The 21,265-nt window shown below is 37.3% G+C and overlaps 1 protein-coding gene across 3 annotated transcripts in view; it reads right to left on the bottom strand.

The window, feature by feature from the left end:
• The window catches only part of LOC140657292 (oxysterol-binding protein-related protein 6-like), a 129,610-nt gene that overhangs the window by 29,428 nt on the left and 78,917 nt on the right, over positions 1 to 21,265 (bottom strand). For 2 of the 3 annotated variants that reach the window (XR_012044276.1, XM_072874089.1), the window contains exons 12-24: positions 16,930 to 17,095; positions 15,816 to 15,946; positions 13,592 to 13,699; positions 11,066 to 11,203; positions 9,062 to 9,149; positions 8,608 to 8,861; positions 6,192 to 6,329; positions 5,772 to 5,835; positions 5,030 to 5,108; positions 3,601 to 3,745; positions 2,340 to 2,484; positions 1,198 to 1,324; positions 498 to 620 (exon numbers count right to left, since the gene is read on the bottom strand). Coding sequence is in view for 2 of the 3 variants with exons in the window: in XM_072874089.1 (XP_072730190.1) it covers positions 498 to 620; positions 1,198 to 1,324; positions 2,340 to 2,484; positions 3,601 to 3,745; positions 5,030 to 5,108; positions 5,772 to 5,835; positions 6,192 to 6,329; positions 8,608 to 8,861; positions 9,062 to 9,149; positions 11,066 to 11,203; positions 13,592 to 13,699; positions 15,816 to 15,946; positions 16,930 to 17,095 (1,706 nt within the window). In the remaining variant the exon portion in view is untranslated. The remainder of the gene's footprint in view (positions 1 to 497; positions 621 to 1,197; positions 1,325 to 2,339; positions 2,485 to 3,600; positions 3,746 to 5,029; positions 5,109 to 5,771; positions 5,836 to 6,191; positions 6,330 to 8,607; positions 8,862 to 9,061; positions 9,150 to 11,065; positions 11,204 to 13,591; positions 13,700 to 15,815; positions 15,947 to 16,929; positions 17,096 to 21,265) is intronic. The other variant, XM_072874090.1, reaches the window with a different exon arrangement.

Genomic DNA, 21,265 nt, shown 5'->3' with positions numbered 1-21,265 from the left:
TTCAGAACAATGCTTAATTAAAAGCAAAACCAAACAAAAAAACCCCCCTCCACTCAAAAATAAATAAATTGTAATTTAAGGGTATACAGATAGATTTATATATACATTTTATAGATATAAATATATATGTATGATGTTGTTGTTCAGGTCACTATTTATTACTTTGTTTATGCAATGACTTAAAACAATAACATAGTTAAATCTTAGATCCTAATATTATACTTCTATTCCACTTCAAAGTTCAAAAAACATTGGCCAAGGGGTGCAGCAGGCTTGTATACTTGTTGCCCATTGTGAGAAAATGATCTTTCAATTGTGAAGCTTTAAACTATGTAAAAATTGCTTCAGGCAGAGATCAGGTATGTGATTATTTTTCTTAAAATTTCCATTTTCCAGGCTTTCATGATTAACAGACTACATTGGCAGTAATTCTGGTAGTACTTTGTCCAATCACGCTATAGAAAACAGAGATTTACTACTGAAATGAATAGACTCACTTAAAAAATTTGGGTACATATTCAATGCTGTTTTCTTCCATGTACCGCCTCCGACCTCTCTGAAGTTCCTCTATTCTTTGTTTCTCAGATGCTGCCGCTTCTACATTTCCTTCTTCAAGAAGCCTGTATGAATAACAGCAGGTCCTATAGCAATCATACAATGTCTAGAACAAGGGATTTTCTAGCACCAATCATCACAAAAGACAAGCAGAAGCCAAGCCTGTTGTCTGTTGTACCCACTTTCAGATCTAGTCATAACCTGATAAAATAAGAATAACCGAGATGTGACTCCCCAGTTACATGTACCTGACCTATAGCCTAAGGCATACACTTTCTTTAGTAACTTCAGTATCTCACAAACACTGAAGTACTATGAACTGAGAATTAGGAGGGAATTAATGTTGCTTCCATTCATAGCAGGAAGGCATGACATTTCAGACCCTGTCTTTCCAGTTTCTTATGAGGAATCCTACCTCTGCCCAAGGATTGCGCTATAGCTCTACTATACCAACAAGATGCTTTCTATTTTCCCTCAACTGGGTAAAGCAGAAATTTGACTGCAATACTGAATACCTTCTCTGCCAGCAGAAGCCTCCAAAGCTTAGTTCAGACTGTAGTGAAGACACAGACAAAATTCAATATCCAGCCAAACCCAGCCTTAAAACCACCAAATATTAAGTGTATAAATAAGCATTCTTGCCTTTGATCTGGCCTGAATCGCGCATCTGTTGTAGGAAGAAGATCTTTCAGTAAAGGATCTAATTCATTGAGCTCAATAGCAAACCTCGTGAAGCCATAATAACGTTCATAATTGGTTGGCATGGAGCCTGTATGAATATGTATGAGAAAAAAAAAAAAGCTTTTTAAACTATTACTCTAAATATGCAAGAGATTAATTTATTTATTAAATTATAACAGGAAAAATATTAATATATTTTACTCTTACATACAATTAAAAAGCATCAAAAGCTATTCTCTAGGTGGAACAACATTCACTAAATATTAATTTCACCTGCTTATCCCGCAGAGGTTGTAATTACATGCTAATAGATTCAAAACTTTTATGATCTTCCTTTTTAAATAAAAATTACTGTTTTCAAGATTTTCAAGTTAAACATAGTTTCCTGTTCCCCAGAAAGTGGGCTTATCAAATGTCTGTATTAGAGTTAATTTTGGAACATAACGCTCACTCACAGCCTGATTTGGCACTGTCCAACACCTTCAGCACTAACAGCTGTCAGAGTAGACATTGCAGAAGTAGGGAGCAAAGTAGGGTTCAAAGTATTATCAATAAAGAGTAGGGTTCAAAATACTAACAATGATGACAATTCCTGGATAATCACTCTGCATGTATGAAAGATACTACAGGTGCAAAGGGCAACTAATTCAACCTCAGTGCTTCTAAGCAAGCAGTAAGGAAGCTGAAATCAGCTCCTGAAATCACAGGAGCTCACCATCTCTGAAGACCAAACCTTTAGGCTAATAAAGCATTAAGACAACAAACTCAATAAACTGGCACCTCCTATTTGTTGAATCCAAATAAGCTACTCTGCTGTCTGTGAGAAGACAGGCAGGCAGGCCTAGACATCCAATTTTTTTCTTAATTTTATTCTTATGTTGACCCCAAAACCCCAGAATATTTGTCCATGTAGAAGACTATGCCCTGTAAGAACTTTTCCTTTTACCATTATTATAAACTCATGTAAATTCTTGTTTATTTGTCTAGCCAGAAATTTAATTTCTCCAGTAGTATTTTGTGTATTTAAAATGATGGCTAAAACAGCTTTACATAGTTTAGGGTTGCACTACAGTGCCTGCCAGAGTTTATTACAAGCTTCTTACCTGGCCTCCATATGCATTTGGCTGAAGGTGCAACCCCACAATAAAGGCCTTCATGCCACTTTCCAAAAAGGCGATGAACCACCTTCCCTTCTTGATCTATCACAACACCCTGGACCTCATTTACATTTGAATTCCAGTAGTTCACCTGCAAGTTTAACAAAGAATTACTAGTTCACACTGTTTTTTGCACTACCCATTGTACCAATACAGATACTGCATGAATCTTAGTATGTGGCACCAACTGTCCAAGACAGCTCACCTGGAACCAAGAATATCAGAATTTGAAATTCAGATGATCTGAATATTAATTCATTTAGTACATGAGAAACCCTGAATAATTTGATATGTGGTTTTGGTATAAAGATATTTAAATTATCTGCACATCTGGGAACTATATTGTTGTTAATTAACCCAAATCCCACACAATTCAGCAAAAATGACACTTTGAAAGCTGCAAGATCAGAGCCAGCTAATTCTCTTCTTTCTATATGGAGAAATACTGAAAATACCTGTACATGTAAGGGAATCCTTTGATGAGTGCTGCGCACTACTGTTTGCAGCAGGGAAGACGTTCAGCCAGTAGTACTTGTCATTTGTTGCTTTCTGTTTTTCTTCTCTGTTTTGCTTTTCTTAGACACATTTATTTCTTACACCTTCACCTACTGAGCCAGTTGCCCATTCTCAGAACATCCATCAAAACATGAATTTCAAATTTACAGTAACGCACCATTGCTAACACTGCAATGGTATTGATGTATTTTGTTGCAATATGAAGACAAACTTATTCTTAGGGAAAATAATTGATAGTAACATAGCTATACAGTGATCTGTCTTTATATATGGTCCTTGTCTGAATATTAAAATACTATGAACCAAAGCAGCATTATTTAATCTAAAGAGATAAAATATTGACCGCCAAATTCTAATAAAGGCAGAAGTAAAATGGCACAGAAGTCTACAGTGTCTTTGCGTTTTCATTGTGGTAATAGAAAAGAAATTTTGACATTTCATTTTTAACCTAAAACCAACAACCATATAGCACACAGCTATACAGCAATGCAACACACTGATATCAAATGTTCAATGGAAGAGAGTCATACTACTTGACATAGCACTCTCATTTGACAATTTACATGTTTGCAAATGTTGGTAAGACAAAATGTGGAATGAGGATTTCAGGAATACTGAAGAAACAGCTTGATGTATGTTTAAACTATGCAGTTTTATGAATATATGATATGTATTAGAATATATATGTTACCTTGACAAATGTGAGTTTACAAATACAAACACTGCTTTTTGTGTTTCTGATAGTTATCTCTCCATAGTGTTCTATCCATCTCCTTCCACTAAGAATATTATGTATGCAAGTAGTGACTTTGTTCCAGACATAGTAGTCTCCATACCTATGAACAGATTAACAAGTAGTTAGTAACATATATTAATCATGATCAGTCCAGACAAAAAAGTAAAACATAGCTCCATTATCATAAATACAAGACCATATTCCTCAAAAACTTTTGAAACAATAGCTTACTTTAATAAAGCACTGGTTCTGGGTACATTACTAATCCTCCACAGAGCAGCTCACGTAAGCTCTAGTGCAGAGAACTGAAGAATGGTGCTATGAACCACAAATCAAGCCATTATGAACCACTAAAGCTCTGCACAGTATATACACTGTCCTCGGAGCATTAAGTGCTTTGTCCACAATTCCTTTAGGGGCAGGACAGTGACCCAAAGATCAACATAAGGCTGAATTGAGGCTATAAGCAGACAATGTAATTAAATTAGAAATAGAACAAAATAAATATGGAAAGGAGATAACAGAAAGGAATTAGGAAGCAGGAGCTCACTGGCACATCATCCTTTTCCCTCTGTAACGACTACTCAGAGTCAGAGCATCTCTATTGTCAAACAAGGGAATAAAATGAGGGAATTATATTGTGCAAAGCACATTCTCCTTCAGAGCTGAGGGGCAAGCATGAAGACAGAAGACAAAGATGCTCCTGAGTGCATTTACTTCAATTTCATGAGATGGATAAAGAGGTGAAGTGGAGTGATGCCATACTGTTAGAGGCAGAAAGAAAGGGTGGCTGCAATGTACAGGAGCAGGAATAGTACTGCAAAACCAGCAGACATGTTTAAAGTATCCTCTCCTTGCATATTCTCAGGATTTACAGCTTGCAACTAGTCTTACCTGTGGTGAAACAACTTCTTCTCACTACTCTGTCAACATCTGAAGAACATGTTTTTGCTTATCTACATTTTGAAAAATGACCTTACACTGTTACTAGTGGTTGATCTGGAACGCTTAATAGTATTGAGAGCCTTAGTAAGGACAGCGCTAGCTGCTGACAGTCCTATATTGCAGCTTTGTTCTGAACAGCTGATCACTACTGTACATGTAAAAACTGGGTTTTCTCTCCTAAAACATTTCTATCCCCCTCTGTCTATCGCTTTCTAGAGAGTTTGTGTATTTTTCCTCCAAAACCCCAAATGGATCTTCAGGCTCAAAAATGCTTCAGTATCTCCACCTGTACACTGAGGAGAGATTTGAGCTAGGCACTAACTCTCACCAATACAATTCATGTGATGTCTGCATACAGTTCCCCCAATCCATTCACAAGGCAGCACAGATTAGATTGCAGCAAAGACTGAAAACAAAAGGAAATATGACAGTAGCTTACTTTGGAAGAGTCACATTCAAGGTTCCAACTGGCAGAATTTCCATTGATTTCCCCCAGAATTTGTTTTTCCACCTGATATCTGAATACAATAGTGAAAGGTTTACAAAACTGAAAAGACCAAAGTCTCCCCCTTGCAGTGATCTGTGTGATCTATGCTAGACCATCCGGTTTAAAACAGGACAGTATGAGGTTGCCATGAAAATACAAACCCCCCCCCCCCCCCCCCAAAAAAAAAAAAACCCAACCAACACACAAACTAGAAAATTACATTAGGTGGGAAAAACTAATGATAAGTTTGATTTTCTTCTAGGAGTCATGCCTGTGCTACATTATTGTCAAATCTCTCATGAAAACATTCAATACAAATTAAATGCACATGCCAGTAGATACAAGGAAAGAAAAAGCTGCTTGTTCAACTGTGTAAAAAGAACTGCTTGTGTTTGTAAGAAATAATAATTTTCTTGGTAAAAAGCATTTAAGCAGAAAAGTATAAACAGACTGCAAGTGACAAGGGAAGTTGTAACATGTCTGCTCACTCTTAAGAATGAGAATTTGGAGTGAAGTAATTCAGACCATCAGTTTGTAATATGTTACTACAAAAATAAGTATAGAAATTTTGAGTAAGTTCCAAATGCAAAGCTCAGCTTGTACAAAGTTTTTACTTTGTACAATAAAAAAGGAGTTTATTCATTGCTTTGTACAATAAAAAAGGAGTTTATGCTTTTGAATTAAAAAAGTATACCTTGCCAAAACACAAAGTTCTTCGATTCACAGTGACAGGCCGAAATGGGAGGATGGTGGCTAACCTGGAAAACAGTTGGCTGAGTTAAAAACAATTCATTTTCATTTCTAAGACAATACAATTGTTACTGCAATATGAAAATACTAAATAGCCCACACTATTTATTAGCCTATGTTGCTATGAAAACAGATGCAACTTAACTTTGTACTTAAAATACTATGTACTTAAGATATTTCCTTGTGATTACTATAAAAATATATACCTTCTAGCATTTAATGAAGTTCACTCATACTAACAACCTTTCTTGACTACTAAGAAAGCAAACCATTCTAACTAGAAAGAAAAAACAAGATTACTCTATCAAACAAAGAAACCAAAATCTAAATCTAAACACAGTATCTATCTAGAAAGGAGCTTTACCTGCTCTGAGAAAAATCGAAATCCTTTGTCTTCTCTAATACATTCATAAGTTTCACCAAGCACTGGGTTAAATGGCTTGCTTCCTGCTCTAAAGTATGTAGAGGCATAGCCTGACGCTGCAAAAGCAGCTATGAGAACCTGTGAAAATACAGACAAGAAAGTAAGTGAGAATAGGCAGAGATTGTTGTGTATATGCCATCACTATGTGGTATCACACAACTCACTCCACTCAGAGTGAAATCTGGATTAATGAAGCATGCCTGAGAGTGAAGCCATACAACCCAGCCAGAACCAGTATAAACTGTATTTCTTTTGTTGATATAACTTGGTTTTCTTCATGGCCTCAGTCAGTCTCTTTCAACAGTCCCCTAAAATAACAATCTGTACAAGACACTGTTTTTCTACCTTTGACCAGGCTTATCACTAATGATCTAAAACACAGACCCAGCTCTAGTCTATGCTCCCTGTGAGTAAATATTATATGATCACTTCTAATGACAAGATCACATACCATTTTCCTATGGGAACTATTTTATTTAGTGCCAAACATAAATGGCTCTCACTTAGGATGTTCTTAATGCAGAGTTATCTCAGGATCTTCCACACATGTGCAGCCTTATGAGCCCCCTTGTCTACATGTACAACCAAAATTTAGTAATCTCTAAACCAGGCCTAGCTGGCAATAATAAGCTAAGTGACTTGCCATGGTAATTTAGATTACAGCTCCCTTTAGCAGAGTTAAAAAAAAAATCACAACAGGCACTCAGAAGTCCAATCAAAACTTCAGAAAAGCAATATGGGGATATAAATCACTCAGCTATGGATAATCTGCTAACAGCAGGGCAAACATTAACCAGGTTCCCCTCTCCTCATCATGCTAGCAAGGATAAGGATGTAACACTCGTGAGCTTTTACATGCTTTGTTTTCTTCACACTGTGTAATGGGTGCTCCATTCTCTATTAATTTCATATTGTTCATAAAAGCAGCATGAACAGAATTAACGCTCTTTTCACAGGCTTTTCTTCAACAGTAAAAACCTTCATTCTTCCAAAACCTTTTTCATGAATTTAACTAGAAGACACTACAGAGAAATGAGGGGTTTTACTATCCTTATAATATATAGAGCAATGAGAAGAAAAAAGTTTCCACTACTTTTGGATGCTTATTTAAGATAACAAAGTCCTGATTTTTCAGAGAACAGTGAAGAAGCAGGTAACGTATTCACAGCACTGCTACCACTGATGCTTTGAGTATTCAGCACTTCTGCTAAGTAGTCCCACATGCCTCAGCTTGGGTGTGCAATTTGCGTTTTCAAGGTGCTAGTTAAAAGTTTGGCTTGTATGCTCAGTATTGCACTAGATATTTGTAGCAGAGAAGGGGATTGAATCCATGTTTCCAAGGAAGCTTTCAGTTGCACCGTGGCTCTTCCTTCCTGAACTCTCCTGACTCCTTCAATACTCACCTTCCAAGCTTTTCAACAAAGGAGGCAGAGTCCTACAGGCAAATAGCCTGCTTTACTCAGTACAACACTGCCCAGTCCTTACAGGATCTCCCTTTTGTGAGGGACATAAGGAGTCTTGTAGGAAAACAGCATGTGATGACAAGTAATTCAACCCCCTATAATAAGACAGGTCCAACTTCTTCAGTGACAAGGAAAAAATATCAGGGTTTAGGACCCCTCGCTCTCCTGCGGGCCACGTGAACATGGCAGTTCATGGATCTGAGCGTGTGGCTATATGACAGCCACAGGCAACCTCTCTTCTCTCAGTTATCCACAGTGCTGCCAACCCATACCAGGGAACAGCAGATATGTTCAGCAACAACACTGCCAACTTTCCCCTGACAGCTTTTCCCTGTTTCTTCTGAGGAAAAGCAGACATGACAGATCAAAGCACCCTGAGAGCTGAACATAGGCTGTTGGCTGTCAGTTAAAAAAACAAGCCATACTTACAGGGGAGCTGAAGTCAGGCTGCCCAGGCAAACTTTGTTTTGGTGTTTTGGAACTTCTCTATTAGAAATTGCCTAGGATTACATCTTACTGACGTCCTACATGGATCATAAGCCAGCCACAGACTTGATTAGCTCTTGGAGGCTGCTGGACTTGATCACTGAAAGCCAGGAAAGGATGCTGCAGGGTTAGAAACTGCCAATGCCTACATATACAGTCCTAGAGAGTGAGATCAGTCTTCACATCAATGAGTCACAATTGGCAGGACTTGGTTTGAAGTCAAGAAAAGTCCCTCAGACTTGTTCAGATCAAACCTACCACCTGTAATTCTTCACAGCATTCGTCTGACCCAGCAGGGAGGTCTGCTGCCTGTGAACAGGAAGAGCAAGAGAGGACCCTGCACAGACCTCCACTCAACAGCTCCCTTTTTAATACAGACATAGGAAGTGCTACACTAAATTTATTACCATGCGTTCATAAGGATCATCTGTTTCAGCAGCCTTGTCCAAGAGTTCACTGTATTCCAGCTCTTCACAAAGATGTTGCAAGGTATTCAGAGGTTCATTTAGCTCAACTGGCATGGATACTTTGGAAAGATCTTTGCCAATGTTATTTCTCAAAATATTCCACAGATTGATGTTACTGGTGTCAGGGCTGGGAGCTGGGAGACAAGTTCTCCGTCCATTCCTGAATGCGCCTCCTGTTAGCTCACCATTAAGAACTGGAAAGGGAAAAAACTATTATCATAAGAAAGCAGCAGATAAAGAAAAACAGACTTATCAATTGAACCAAATCACCGCCAGAACAAGCAAGCCCAGCTTCGCTGATTTCAGCTGAGTTGGTCATGTGCAGACATGCAGTAAATCTGATACATGAACATAACCAACATAATTTCCCAAAGTTTAAAACATAGTAGTATACTTTGCCGAGAAATGTTGTCTGCAACACTGGTGTTGTCCTCAGATATATTATCACTCACATCACTGATATAAGATTCATCATCAGAAGCCTAAAACATAAATAAAATATCAGTTAAGTCAAATACATATAAAATATACTGACAAATTAGACAAAAATAATTGAAACACAAATATTCAAAGAAATCATCTCTACCCAATGAGAGCTTTTAACTAAATCAACTGGATGTTTCAATCAGCCCATACTGCCAATGCACTAAAAGTGTCAAAACAAATGATATGTTTTTGAATTCCTTATTATGAAGCCAAATACAGACATTAAATTTGCAAAAGGGTGACTTCAAATGAGATCAGAGATGAAGAAAAAATTGACAACATAATGTGCTGGGGATGGCAGGTGAGAAGAGATAGTCAGATTTGTGCTCTTTATAAAGAAACAAACAATAAAATGCAGCTTGTGTTTCAGCAAAAAATTATATAAACATCTACATATCATTTTGCAAAACAAGAACTACAACAGTGTTAAGACTATTTTTAAGAAATTTTTTTAACAAAAAATATTTTTTTCAGAAATACTACTTTCAAAATATTTTACAGTATTTACTGATGACAGAGTATTTATTATAAGGCCTATACCATTTGGGGGTGATTTTGTAAAGTTTCCATTTTGTTTATACCATACAGACACACCAATTTTCCATGCTGATATAACCAAACTATTGAGAAAAAATGTACTTTACACCTGCCAGAAGCAATAAATAAGGAATCATTCCATTCTTTAGATGAACAACTCTAGCCGTGGTTGTGCCAGCTTGTGGCACATGAGAAATCCTTGTCAAAGAGAAAATATGGTGGCACACTCTTATTTCCTCTTACAAAAGAGTTGTGGTAGACCACAGCACTAGTGTGGCTTTATAAAAAGGTATTTTAAAAAATAAATTAATTTTTAAAATTGAAGAATTTATTCAGGATAGCACAGGAAAACTGGACAGCAACGTGATTCGGGAGCCTGAACTGTATCTGACTGCTTCAACTTTGAGCTTGAGTGAGCCAATTTTTCAGGCTTTTGTCTACTTCTCTGATTACAGAGAATAACTTTATATATTGTCCTGGTTTCGGCTGGGATAGAGTTAATTTTCTTCCTAGTAGCTGGTATAGTGCTGTGTTTTGGATTTAGTATAAGCATAACGTTGATAACACACTGATGTTTTAGTTGTTGCTAAGCAGTTGTTACGCTAGTCAAGGACTTTTCAGCTTCCCATGCTCTGCCAGGTGCACAAGAAGCTGGGAGGGGGCACAGCCAGGACAGCTGACCCCAACTGGCCAAAGGGCTATTCCATACCATATGGTGTCATGCTCAGTATAGAAACTGGGGGAGTTGGCTTGGGGGCAGCAATCGCTGCTCAGGGACGGGCTGGGCATCCGTCAGTGGATGGTGACCAACTGCATTGTGCATCACTTGTTTTGTATATTCTTTTATCATTATTATTATTATTATTTTCTCTTCTTTTGCTGTCCTATTAAACTGTCTTTATCTCAGCCTACGGGGTTTACTTTTTTTTTCCCCGATTCTCTTCCCCATCCCACCAGGGGGACAGGGGAGGGTGAGTGAGCGGTTGTGTGGTACTGTTGCCAACTGGGGTTAAATCATGACATACGTATACTAGAGACTTTTTTTTTTAAAGAATATTTTAAAATCTAAATTAGTTGACTGCACGGTCAGACATAATTGCTCCTGTCTATGTCATCCTTATGTGAAACTGCCATAGTCTAGCAAGGGCATATACTGAACATAAGCTACTGATACAAACAACTTTCAACTCAGTTTTACACTTCAGGGAACTTCTGCACCCCATCACAAGGGAGTCTCAGGTTCATTTGTCTACACCTTACTCATTCCAACACCTTTTTATTCTAAGTAGCATTATTTAGAAAAAAATCATTCACTAGTGGTAGCAATACCTAAATCTGTCCAACAGCAAAGCTGCAGCATGCTGCCATAGCCTACCTCGTTTTCTGATGAGCTGGCAGATAGAAGCACTTCCTGTGCATCAAAGAACTCTGAAACGGATTCAGACATAGAGAGCCTGCTCTCATTAGAAACTTGCTGAGACAGTGGCAAACTGACATGAATTTGTTCACCCGTCTGTAAATAAAGCACAGAAAAATAAAAGTATTATTTCTAATATAAAAGAAATATGCATAGAAAGGGTAAATCACCTGAATAATTTTTCTATGCCAAATATAAGCACAGGTAGTAAAGACAGCATTTTAGTATGGCTTTGCGTGTACCTAACAGATAAGACTTCGACAATTACAAAATAAAGTGCATTTTGAGCAGAAATACATGTCTCCATTTGAGGCCTGCTTAGCATCAACTGCTAAGTTTTAGCAGTGCGAATAAGCACAGATCTAGTTCTGTATCCAGAGGAATGATTTTGTGGACAACAGGTGGATTGTGTCAGACAAGTTCAACCATGAAATTCAGATGAAAAGACATCCAGTCATAACAAATTACATCACTGGGAGCTAGCTTTGATACAACCAAAACTCAAATATAATGCTTTATAAGGTCAGGGAGTTATAAGTTACTTTCAAAATAAATGCACTTGTGAACCAGTTTAGTAACAAATGTTTGAAATGTTTGAATATTCAGGAGGATGGCTATAATAGATATTTATTCCATGTTTTTATTCCATGCTTTTATTCCATGTTTGTACTCCAAATCTCAGTTGAATTATGCCATTAACACTGACAATACTACTAAAGGGAATGAACTCTCTATGGTTTATTATAAAGAGAATTTAACAGCAAAGGCAAGGATTCCAAATTGTGTTCCGTGTATATCAGTAGGAGAGCAAGATAATTTAAACAGTGGAACATATCTTCCTCTTCCTGCTCTTGATGGGAGGAACACCAGGTTTCAAAGTGTTACCCTACAGGCTATCACTTTAAGAACGGGGGAAAAAATTAAGATTCTCTCCCGGTACCATTCCACCAAAGGAGCTGCTGCTGTGGAGGGAAACAGGCTTCTGACTTAATCCCTTAATTTATACAGCATGTTGCTTCTGGGAGATAATACAGATGAAACTACTGAAGCCCTTCTAAACACAGTTAACTCTTCATATTGCAACCCCATTCCCATTAATCTTACTACAGAAGTCCTGCAAATGGTTTTGTTGACATCTTAATCCTGTAGAATTATTCTATATAGTTGCCTCACAATGCACTAACAAAAAAAAAAAAATCATAAACAAGCCAAGAAGTCAAAAACCATTCCTTTTTCACTGGGGCTTATAAGCTTGTAGATGTTTTATGACGTTTGATGAATTATAATGGAAACAGAAACTCATTTCACTGTTGTCTTTACAAGAAGTGATTAAAATTTTAAGTTTTTGTATAAGCTAGAGGGACTTGGAAAAATACACAGGCCCCTACCTGAAAAAGATGCTCACACAGGCATTATCTACACACTGCAAGATTATATATATAAAGCAATCAAGAGAAGAAGTGAATGAGAGATCCGGGAACCTCTTTGAAAAACTCCTTCAGTCAGACACACTTGTACCAAGATAACAATGTACATATGAAAAAGACCCAGCTAACCAACAAAAAGTACAAAATAGAAGAGATGGTCATTGCTCAGAACTTCACTGCAGATTGCCGTGCTGTGGCACCGCTTCACCTCTATCTTCCGTTGCTAGTCTCCAACATGCTGGACTCTTAGAAAAATTGTTTGGATGTTTTCAAAAAGCAAATAAACAAAAGTAATTGGAAACATATTTTCACCTTCCTTTCTTGTTGGAAGAAATAATTAGGAGACAAGAGTATATTAACTGAAATGGCATATGCATAGAAAAAAATTAGTGGAAATGACAAATGAAAAATATTTTGGTAAAATGCAAGCAGAATGGTTGTCAAAGCGACCGCATTAATTGCAACATATTACAGCTCGCAAATTCAGATTTGTCTTTCTCATGAGGGAAGCTGACTTGTTATTAATACAAATGTTCGGTAATCTGTTGACTGAGGAAAGCAAAACAAGAAAGATTAGATGTTGCAAACGATATTGGTATAGTGCTTGGTTCATAGACTGAACATTTTGATTTCAGCAGTGCCATTCAAGATATTAAACATCAGGCCCTTTAAGCACTTGCAGGATCAGGCCATTAAATACTAAACTGTTCTGTTGATTTGGCAAGAAACTAAGATACAGAATTGGTTAGCTACTGTGTGTTACATTCAAATACAGTAAAACCTCACTAATTCCCACAGCCAACAATTAATATTCCAAAACTGCAGTCCTTCCCTCTTTCTCTGCAGAGATCAAACTGAGTTCTTTCATGAGATCTGACATATGCAAAATAAAAGACAGAAGTTTTATTTTATGTAGGGTAAATATAATCTGACTTTTTCTATAAATGAACACTTGCCAATCTGAAAAATTCTATAATTTGCCAGGTGTGTTTTAGCTATTAGTGAGAATTAGCAAGGTTTGATTGTACTCTAAATCCATTAAAGGCCAAAGTCTTACCTCATCAGGACTAGGGATAATATTTACACTGACAACCTGATCACAAATAACAGATTCTGAATGTATTCTGTTCAAGCGACTCCTTAGTTCAGCATTCTGGTTGAGAGCCTTAAAATAAAAATCGCACATTTCATTTAAAATTAAAAAGTAAGCGTTAAACAGCAAAAAAAAAAAAAAAAAGTAGCTTCTTCCCAGCAATTTCCTAAGAAATCACAGAACCTCCTTTCTTCCATTTTTAGAGAGATACCTATTTTGAGATCCTCTCTAACATGATTTAATCTTTTGGTTGGTTTGCCTTCAGCAATTTTCAGGAGGCAGGGGGACAGGTATCCTCCCACAATGTAACAGTGGCATTCTACCCTAATTCTTCAGATAGCTCTTTGGCAGGTATACTAGTGGGTTGTGTACATTATGGAAATGGGGAGTGAATGCGGCAAGAAAGAATGAAACTGCAGAACAACAAATGGGAACTACACGCAAAATGCCCAAAGAGGCAATTCTTGGTTTACAACTATACAGCCCTTTCTGAACCAAGGTTATCAGCACTTAGAGCCTACAAAAGGAAATTGCTTCCTTTCCAGCAAAAACAACATAACTGCTAGTATCACTGGGCATTTGCTCGTCCAGATCAATTTGATATATTTGCATGTGTGTACTCATTTCAAACTACTAATCCATCAGAGTGTCACAAATACCAATAGAATTCAACTGGTGTCTGGTATCTGCTGATTTTTCTCCTTTTTTAAAGCCCAACTTAGATTATAAATTTGGGTGCATATATACATATTGCCTGTTATCTAGAAAGACTCATGCAAGATTCTGAAATCCAGAAAAAGTATAATATGTTACATACCTAGAACATGAACTGACTTAACTCTAATATATCCCCAGCACTGAGGATTATAGAAAAGAACAACAGACAGACATACTGTTTTAGTAGAAAATGACTGTTATAATGGAGTAAGAATCTTCTTCTGCCTCCCCCTAGTGCAGACTCAGGAATAGATTGCATGAATGTACTGAAACAAAGTAGGACCAAAGTAAAATAGGTTAGCTTAAACTGTCACTAAACAGTTCAAATTACCCCATTTTGCTTTGTTCTGAAACAGTCTGGGCATGTTCACAGTTGCCATCTACCAGGAAGGGAAGGTGATGACTAACAGCAGCCTGGCAGTAGCTTCTTAAACTACTCAAACCTGGTCATACCCAGCCATCTGACTAAGGTCAAATCTCCACTTATTCCCCCTTGAGACAATGAACTAATGTGTGACAGTGACTTTTAGACTGACACTGGAGGCCAGGAACAAGAAGAAAACATTATCACCTATTTCATACAACTTGCTAGTAAGTCTCTACACCTCTTTGTTAAATTTGTATCGATAATCAGAAACAGTTACCCTTATCTCTGGGCCTTAACCTTTCTTTATTACAACACACAGTAATCAATCTGCGTAACATGATATGCATCTGTATCTATAGAAACATTCTGCATGAATTTTAATCTCATAGCAAAAACCTCCAACCCAATAACAGTAACAGTGTATGAAATGATATACACATTTGGGTGCAGTTCTGTTTGCCTTTAAACCTCTGCTCACATTTCTTGCAGATGCAGTACTCCACACCAATACATGCTTCAGAGTAAAAGCTTTTGTTTCCTTGACAATGAATTACAAAATTTGAGTTATTTTGCAACCTGAGGACTTACTGTCGCTTTACCTCTTCTTCCCCACTAAAGCCAATGACAATTTTTCCTTTGGCTTAAGTAGGAGAGATGCTGGACAGTAACAGGTGTGTATCTGAAAATTCAAATTACCCACGATGATCCTGTAACCCATGATTCCTTTTGCAGTTAGAGACAGGGACATATAAAACAAATCTGAAAATATATAGTCAAAATTTAAAACTTAATTAAGAAAACAATAATATCTCCTTGGCTGTGCTGGAAACAGCTCCAGGAAAGATATCTAGCATTTGTATAAAAACATTTGATCCTTTTTCTTTACTTTGGAAAACCATAACAGATACATGCTTACACAAACAAATTATATCCTTCACCTCAACATGCACTGAGGTTAGACCTATGTTATAACAGAACATGTCATAGTTCTGGTCAAGAACTTGGCTTTTTCTTGGCTCCTTCTACCTCAGGAAATGGCCAAAATACAAAAGAAATAGTGCATCTGGCAAGCTAGATGTGCTTGAAATCAAATCAAGAACATACCTGAGAGAGGGACTGTCTGAGGTGTGCTATTTGAGCATTGTGGCCTGTAAGATCCTGCTCTGAAACAATCTGCTTAAGCTTCTCCTTCTCTATAGCTATGCTGTTAAAGGCAGACTTCAAAAGAGAATGCACTAAGTAAAAAGAAAAAAAAGAAAAAAGAAAACAAGTGTTTTCTTAGCTACAGAACTGCACATTGACATCTATTACAATATTTCAGCAATAAAGACAGAGTGAGATTTCCATCCCACAATTACGGAAATCTGAAACAAGGAGCTAAACTTGAAGTAATCCATGCCAAATTAAGTACAAACGCTTACAGCTTGAGGTTGTAATGTGCATACTGTATGTTCACACATAGGTCATCTAAGCATATTCTTGGTGCTGAACGTATGGAAAGGTGCATATTTGGAAAACCCATGTCCAATGTGTGTTCTTTTCTTTCTGGTTTTTTATTTTTCTTTTCAGAGTAACAAAAAAATCAGTTCTGCTAAGACTTAATATTGCACTAATAAAGAGGATTACTTGGTCTTTAAACAGGTTTTTGACATTTTTTAAGATATCAGTCTCATGTTTTTCCTATGTTTGTTATATAACAGAAAGCAAACTGATAACAAACCCTTTTAAAAATAGCATTTTTCAGTCTGTAGGACCATTCATTTATTGGCAATAAAATGGCATTTCTAAAGTACATTCTAGTAATAAGCTCTTCTTCTGTTGTTTCCACTGACATAGAAAACATTGCACAAAAATGAATTGCACAACATTATATGTAGCAGTGACATTCCGATTCATCTTTGGGGAGAAATAAAGCATTTTATTGAGAAACAAAATGTTTGCAAATTCAGTCATGTATTTACAAGACGCAGAAAGTAGTTCAGAAGACTTCTAAAACAATCTCTTATTAGACAGAGTTTACCTGTCTCTATATTCATGACATCCATGGAAAATGTAAGAAGGATAATACATGTCGTCTTTATGTAAGCCACCTGACCAGCTAAAAATTCGTATACAATATCATCTAATGCAGATGAATGCTCTGGCCTTAACTAATGAAGGCAATAAAGAAACACAACAGAGAAGCACAATAAAGGAAACGCCTGACATTTCCAGTTACCTTTTTGTGCCATCAGGCAGAATTCTTCCTGAAGCTTCATGTACTCAGTAGAGCACTCCAGAGGGTCCGTTACATGGCTTGGGGGAGTCTGAAACTCAATGTCTGCACAAAGGTTGGGATTGGATGAATGCAGTCGAACAGGTGACATTGTAGCACTGAAAGGGACCTACAGCAAGAAACAGTGAAGAAATGTTGTATAAGGTGCAACCAACCTTTTGACTCTGTTGAAACAAAATACAAATTTTGTCTGAAAACAAAAGCCTTAGTTCACAATATGAAGACATTAAGAGTGAACATGTAACTTTTTACTTTCCCAAATCTCAGCACAGCTGATGCAGAATTCTCTTGAAATTTTTCACTGAAACAGACAAAAGAAGGCCTAAATACATAGGTAACAGCTAACGATAGAGCATTTCAATTCTAACATTTACAAAAATGGACCATTTCCTAATGCTCAAAAAATGACTGGAAAATTGAACCATGACACACGCTGTTTTATATTTGGACATTTGAGAGTACATGTAATTTGACTCTGTTGTTACAATATCAACATTTGAAGTATGCAAGTTCCTCCACAGATCTAGAAATAGGATATAATATTATCAAATATATCATTGGAGTTTTTCAAAACTACTGGTAAATCTTGAGCTGAAAGTCACTGTACTGGCAACTATGAAGAGGGAAAAAGCATACAGTCTTTCTATATTCTTTCTAACAAAACAAATAAACAATAACAACAAAAAAATCAAAACTCCACCTGCTTTTCATTTAAAGTACATGAACCATAAATAAATGCAAAGAGATACGGTTTAGTAAGATGGAACAAATAATTTAGTTTATTATCATTTCCACTTCTCTTTCTCCTTCTATACTTTTCAGGTACAGTAATAAAAATATACATGTAAATCTTTATAAGTTATATACACATCTATCATGTGTACTGAACAGTTACCTATATGCTACATATGCAGAGTATGGTTACCACCATTATATATGTGATGTGTGTGTGTGAGCGTATGTTGTATTTTAATTTTACCATTTACACACATTTGTATAAAAATCAGGCCAAGAACCCAATTTTCAAATTTAAATGCAAAGGAAAAGCATGCAGAACTACATTTTGTTACTTAAATATTAAGCACTGTTAAACACATTGAACACATTAAATCTAATTTATTTCATTATATTGATCAAATGTATAAATCAAGAATTTCCACAATGCAGCCCAATGTAATTATTCAAATATGAAAAATGGAGCAGAAATACAAAATGCGTCTTCTGAGGCATGATAAAGAGCAGAAGATAACATAAAAAGTCATATTACTAAGGATTTTTATCAACAGATAAGTTCTATATTACCTTCAGTATTTGAAATTGTACCTTGTTATTTGATTAGATCAGGGAATGGTTTTGTCAGTCCCTTCCTGTAAAAGTTGTCATCAATATATGTTTTAGGTTTCTGATTCCCCAATGAAACCCTCACAATCCTGTTGGATCTATTCATCACATCTCATTCCACTCATGAACATATTCTACAAAATACCATTTTCCATCCTGTTCTTCCTCAATTTCCAGATACATATGGCACATAAAATAATAGCTTTATGGCACCTATCCAGTATAAACTTTATTATCTTCTCTCATGTATTTTGATTTCCAGCTATATCAACAAAGTAGGTATTTTTTATTGGACCTCATTTTAGCCTCATATCAAGAAGACCTCATTAACAGGAGATGTAGAATACATTCCTTCCGTTCGTACTGGATATTTACCCCATTATTTTCTTCACGAGTACCAGACTGCCTCTCTCAACAGCCCAACGAAACTAGGTTAATTGACTAATGTGATGAAATGTAGGTTAATTTCAGGTTTCCTTTACAACGCCTTTTCACTTCTTAAATTGGAGAGCATGTTCCCAGAACTTTCTGACTGGGAACACCGCAAAGGTTCAATTGCTTCAGGTGACTCCTGGAGGGCAGAGTAGGTGGCTACATGATAGCTGTGTCTAGGGAGCATATACTCAACTCTCAAGCCCATCCAGAAGGCAGGAAAGAAAGTTGATCCCAGCTATAATGCCGGAGCTTGAGGGAGAGTCCCTGCAGCCCCACGTGCCTGTGGTGATGGGGCAGGTTGCCCCAGCCCCACACAGACTGGCAGAGCTGCAGTCAGGGTGCCCACACGTTGGGGGGGTCTTTAGTCACTTTGTGATTAACCTAGCTGAAGAGACGTGCTTTAGATCCATCATTTCTGCTTCATACCTCAGCTGGCCAGGCTGAAAAGCAATGTTTCTGCAGTGAGGCTTATTGGAAAAATAACATTTTGAAGTATATCCTAGAAACAGCATTTACATGCTCTACAAATACGGTCAGATTGCTTGCAAGAAATATACATTCACATGACAGAGACAAGTAGCTGCTTTGCCAACTGATTTAAATACAAGAACCAAAAATACTTAACTGTTGACTGACATGAACTCTCCTCATATGCCTCTTTTAGAAAAGTTTCCAAGCTACTTTCCACAACAGATGAAAAAATCCACATTGAACAAACTCTTTCATTCTCTTGAATAGGCAACAGCCCAAGAAACACTGCCAATGTACTTCTCTTCCCCTTTTTTCGTTTCACTGCTGTGCTTTCTCTATATATCCATGGTGAGTTGATTCTGACTTTATTACCTATTATTTTTTTGGTTTGTTTTTGTTGTTGTTGTTTTGGAGGTTTTTTTAGAAATATTTAGCTTCTTGATGCATCACTCTGGTTTCCTCCACACACAGAGTCTTCTAGACATGACCTCAGACCTTGTCCTGACTTTCTGCTTTATGCCAGGGGCGTAATATCCACTCATTCATCACCCTTTGCAGAATTACGAGTTCATGTAGGAACAGACTGTTCCTGGTAGAGTGGGTTGTAAGGAAAACCTCCTCTTTCTGCCATGCATTTAACTGATGTAATTCTGTATCCCTCAGTCTATACACATAGCTTCACCGTCTGGAGAGACAAGCACTTTGCTACATCAGCCAGGAAGAACAGGCCATTGCCATGACCACTGCAACAGCTGCAGAGTCATTTTGGTGCCTCTAGCTTTCCTTCCTCCTGCTCTTTTTCCCGCTCCTCCAAGACCTCCTTCAACAGGTCCTCACTTCAGCTGCAGGTAACAACTCAGTGATTCCCTGGACTCCTACTGCCTTGCAATGTAAGTCCAGCTGTGTTTGCTCTACTTAAGCACTCCTTGGTACAGCTCTTGCCAATGCTGTTTAACTACTGCTGAACTCACTGGTTAGAGCCTCCCACTGACACAGCTCAGCCACGTAAACTGAGAAGCGGGTTAATTTCTCTGCTAGGCAGGCAGACCGATGAGGTCGGAATATCAATCCATTATTGAGCACAGCATTCAGCATCAACTGATTACAGGGGATTAAATTTAGATGAGTTCATTTGGGAACTGGAGAAACAGTGATTTCTCTCATGCTTTTCAGGAGGGCCTAACAGTAACTGAGTTCTGTGGTTCAGGTAGCAGGCACTCAAGGTATTCAGGCTTAAGCAGAAGCTATGTCTGACCTAGGGGATTTTAGCTATGAGCTGGAGCAGCAGACCCTGGAATACTTTAGAATGAAGACATTCACTGCTACGTAAGGGGTATGCATTTAAAGCTCACTTCAATCTTTGGCTGCACAGAGTCTTCCCTATCTAGCTGTTGTACTAATCAGTTGATGGATTAGAACTAAGGTCTATATTGTGCATTCCTAATAAGTGCTTCCCTGATAAAGCACCAGCTGAAGATATCCTTTTGATGCTAATTTGATTTCACAAACAGTGCTTCCCCCTCCCAATGCCCAGCCCCTGCGCTGATTTCATAGCTCTGGATTTTGCCTCAAAGACTTAGAGAATTAGCAAAACTAAATACAGACACTAGAGGTAGTAATATGACTTTTTGGGATTATGGAATGTAAACAGAAAGTGTCTCAAATGAAAAGGCTACCCTTATACTACTTTAAATTAAAAAAAAAAAGAAAAAAAATCAGGAAATTTTATAATTCCATGGTTGTTTGTAACAAATCTCCTTGGTTCTGCTGTCTTGCTATAGACTGTTATGAGAATCTTTTAACAGAATTTGATGATTTCTTTCCATTTTGTATAGTATATAGCAGAGTATGTCAAAGCTATGTTCAAATAGTGCAGGGCCTGATTCTAACCATCACTTGCACTTGCATAAAGGAGGAGGGACATGTACCATGTAAACAAGCTCAGACCCACATTTATGGAATTCATTTGTGTCAGGCCTGACTGCTTCTACAAAACTCAGCTGAAAGTGGGTAGCATGGACACCTCCAAAAA

This window comes from Ciconia boyciana, chromosome 10 (assembly GCF_034638445.1).
Source record: "Ciconia boyciana chromosome 10, ASM3463844v1, whole genome shotgun sequence".
Classification (NCBI taxonomy): domain Eukaryota; kingdom Metazoa; phylum Chordata; class Aves; order Ciconiiformes; family Ciconiidae; genus Ciconia; species Ciconia boyciana.
This window is presented reverse-complemented; position numbering and strand designations above follow the sequence as displayed.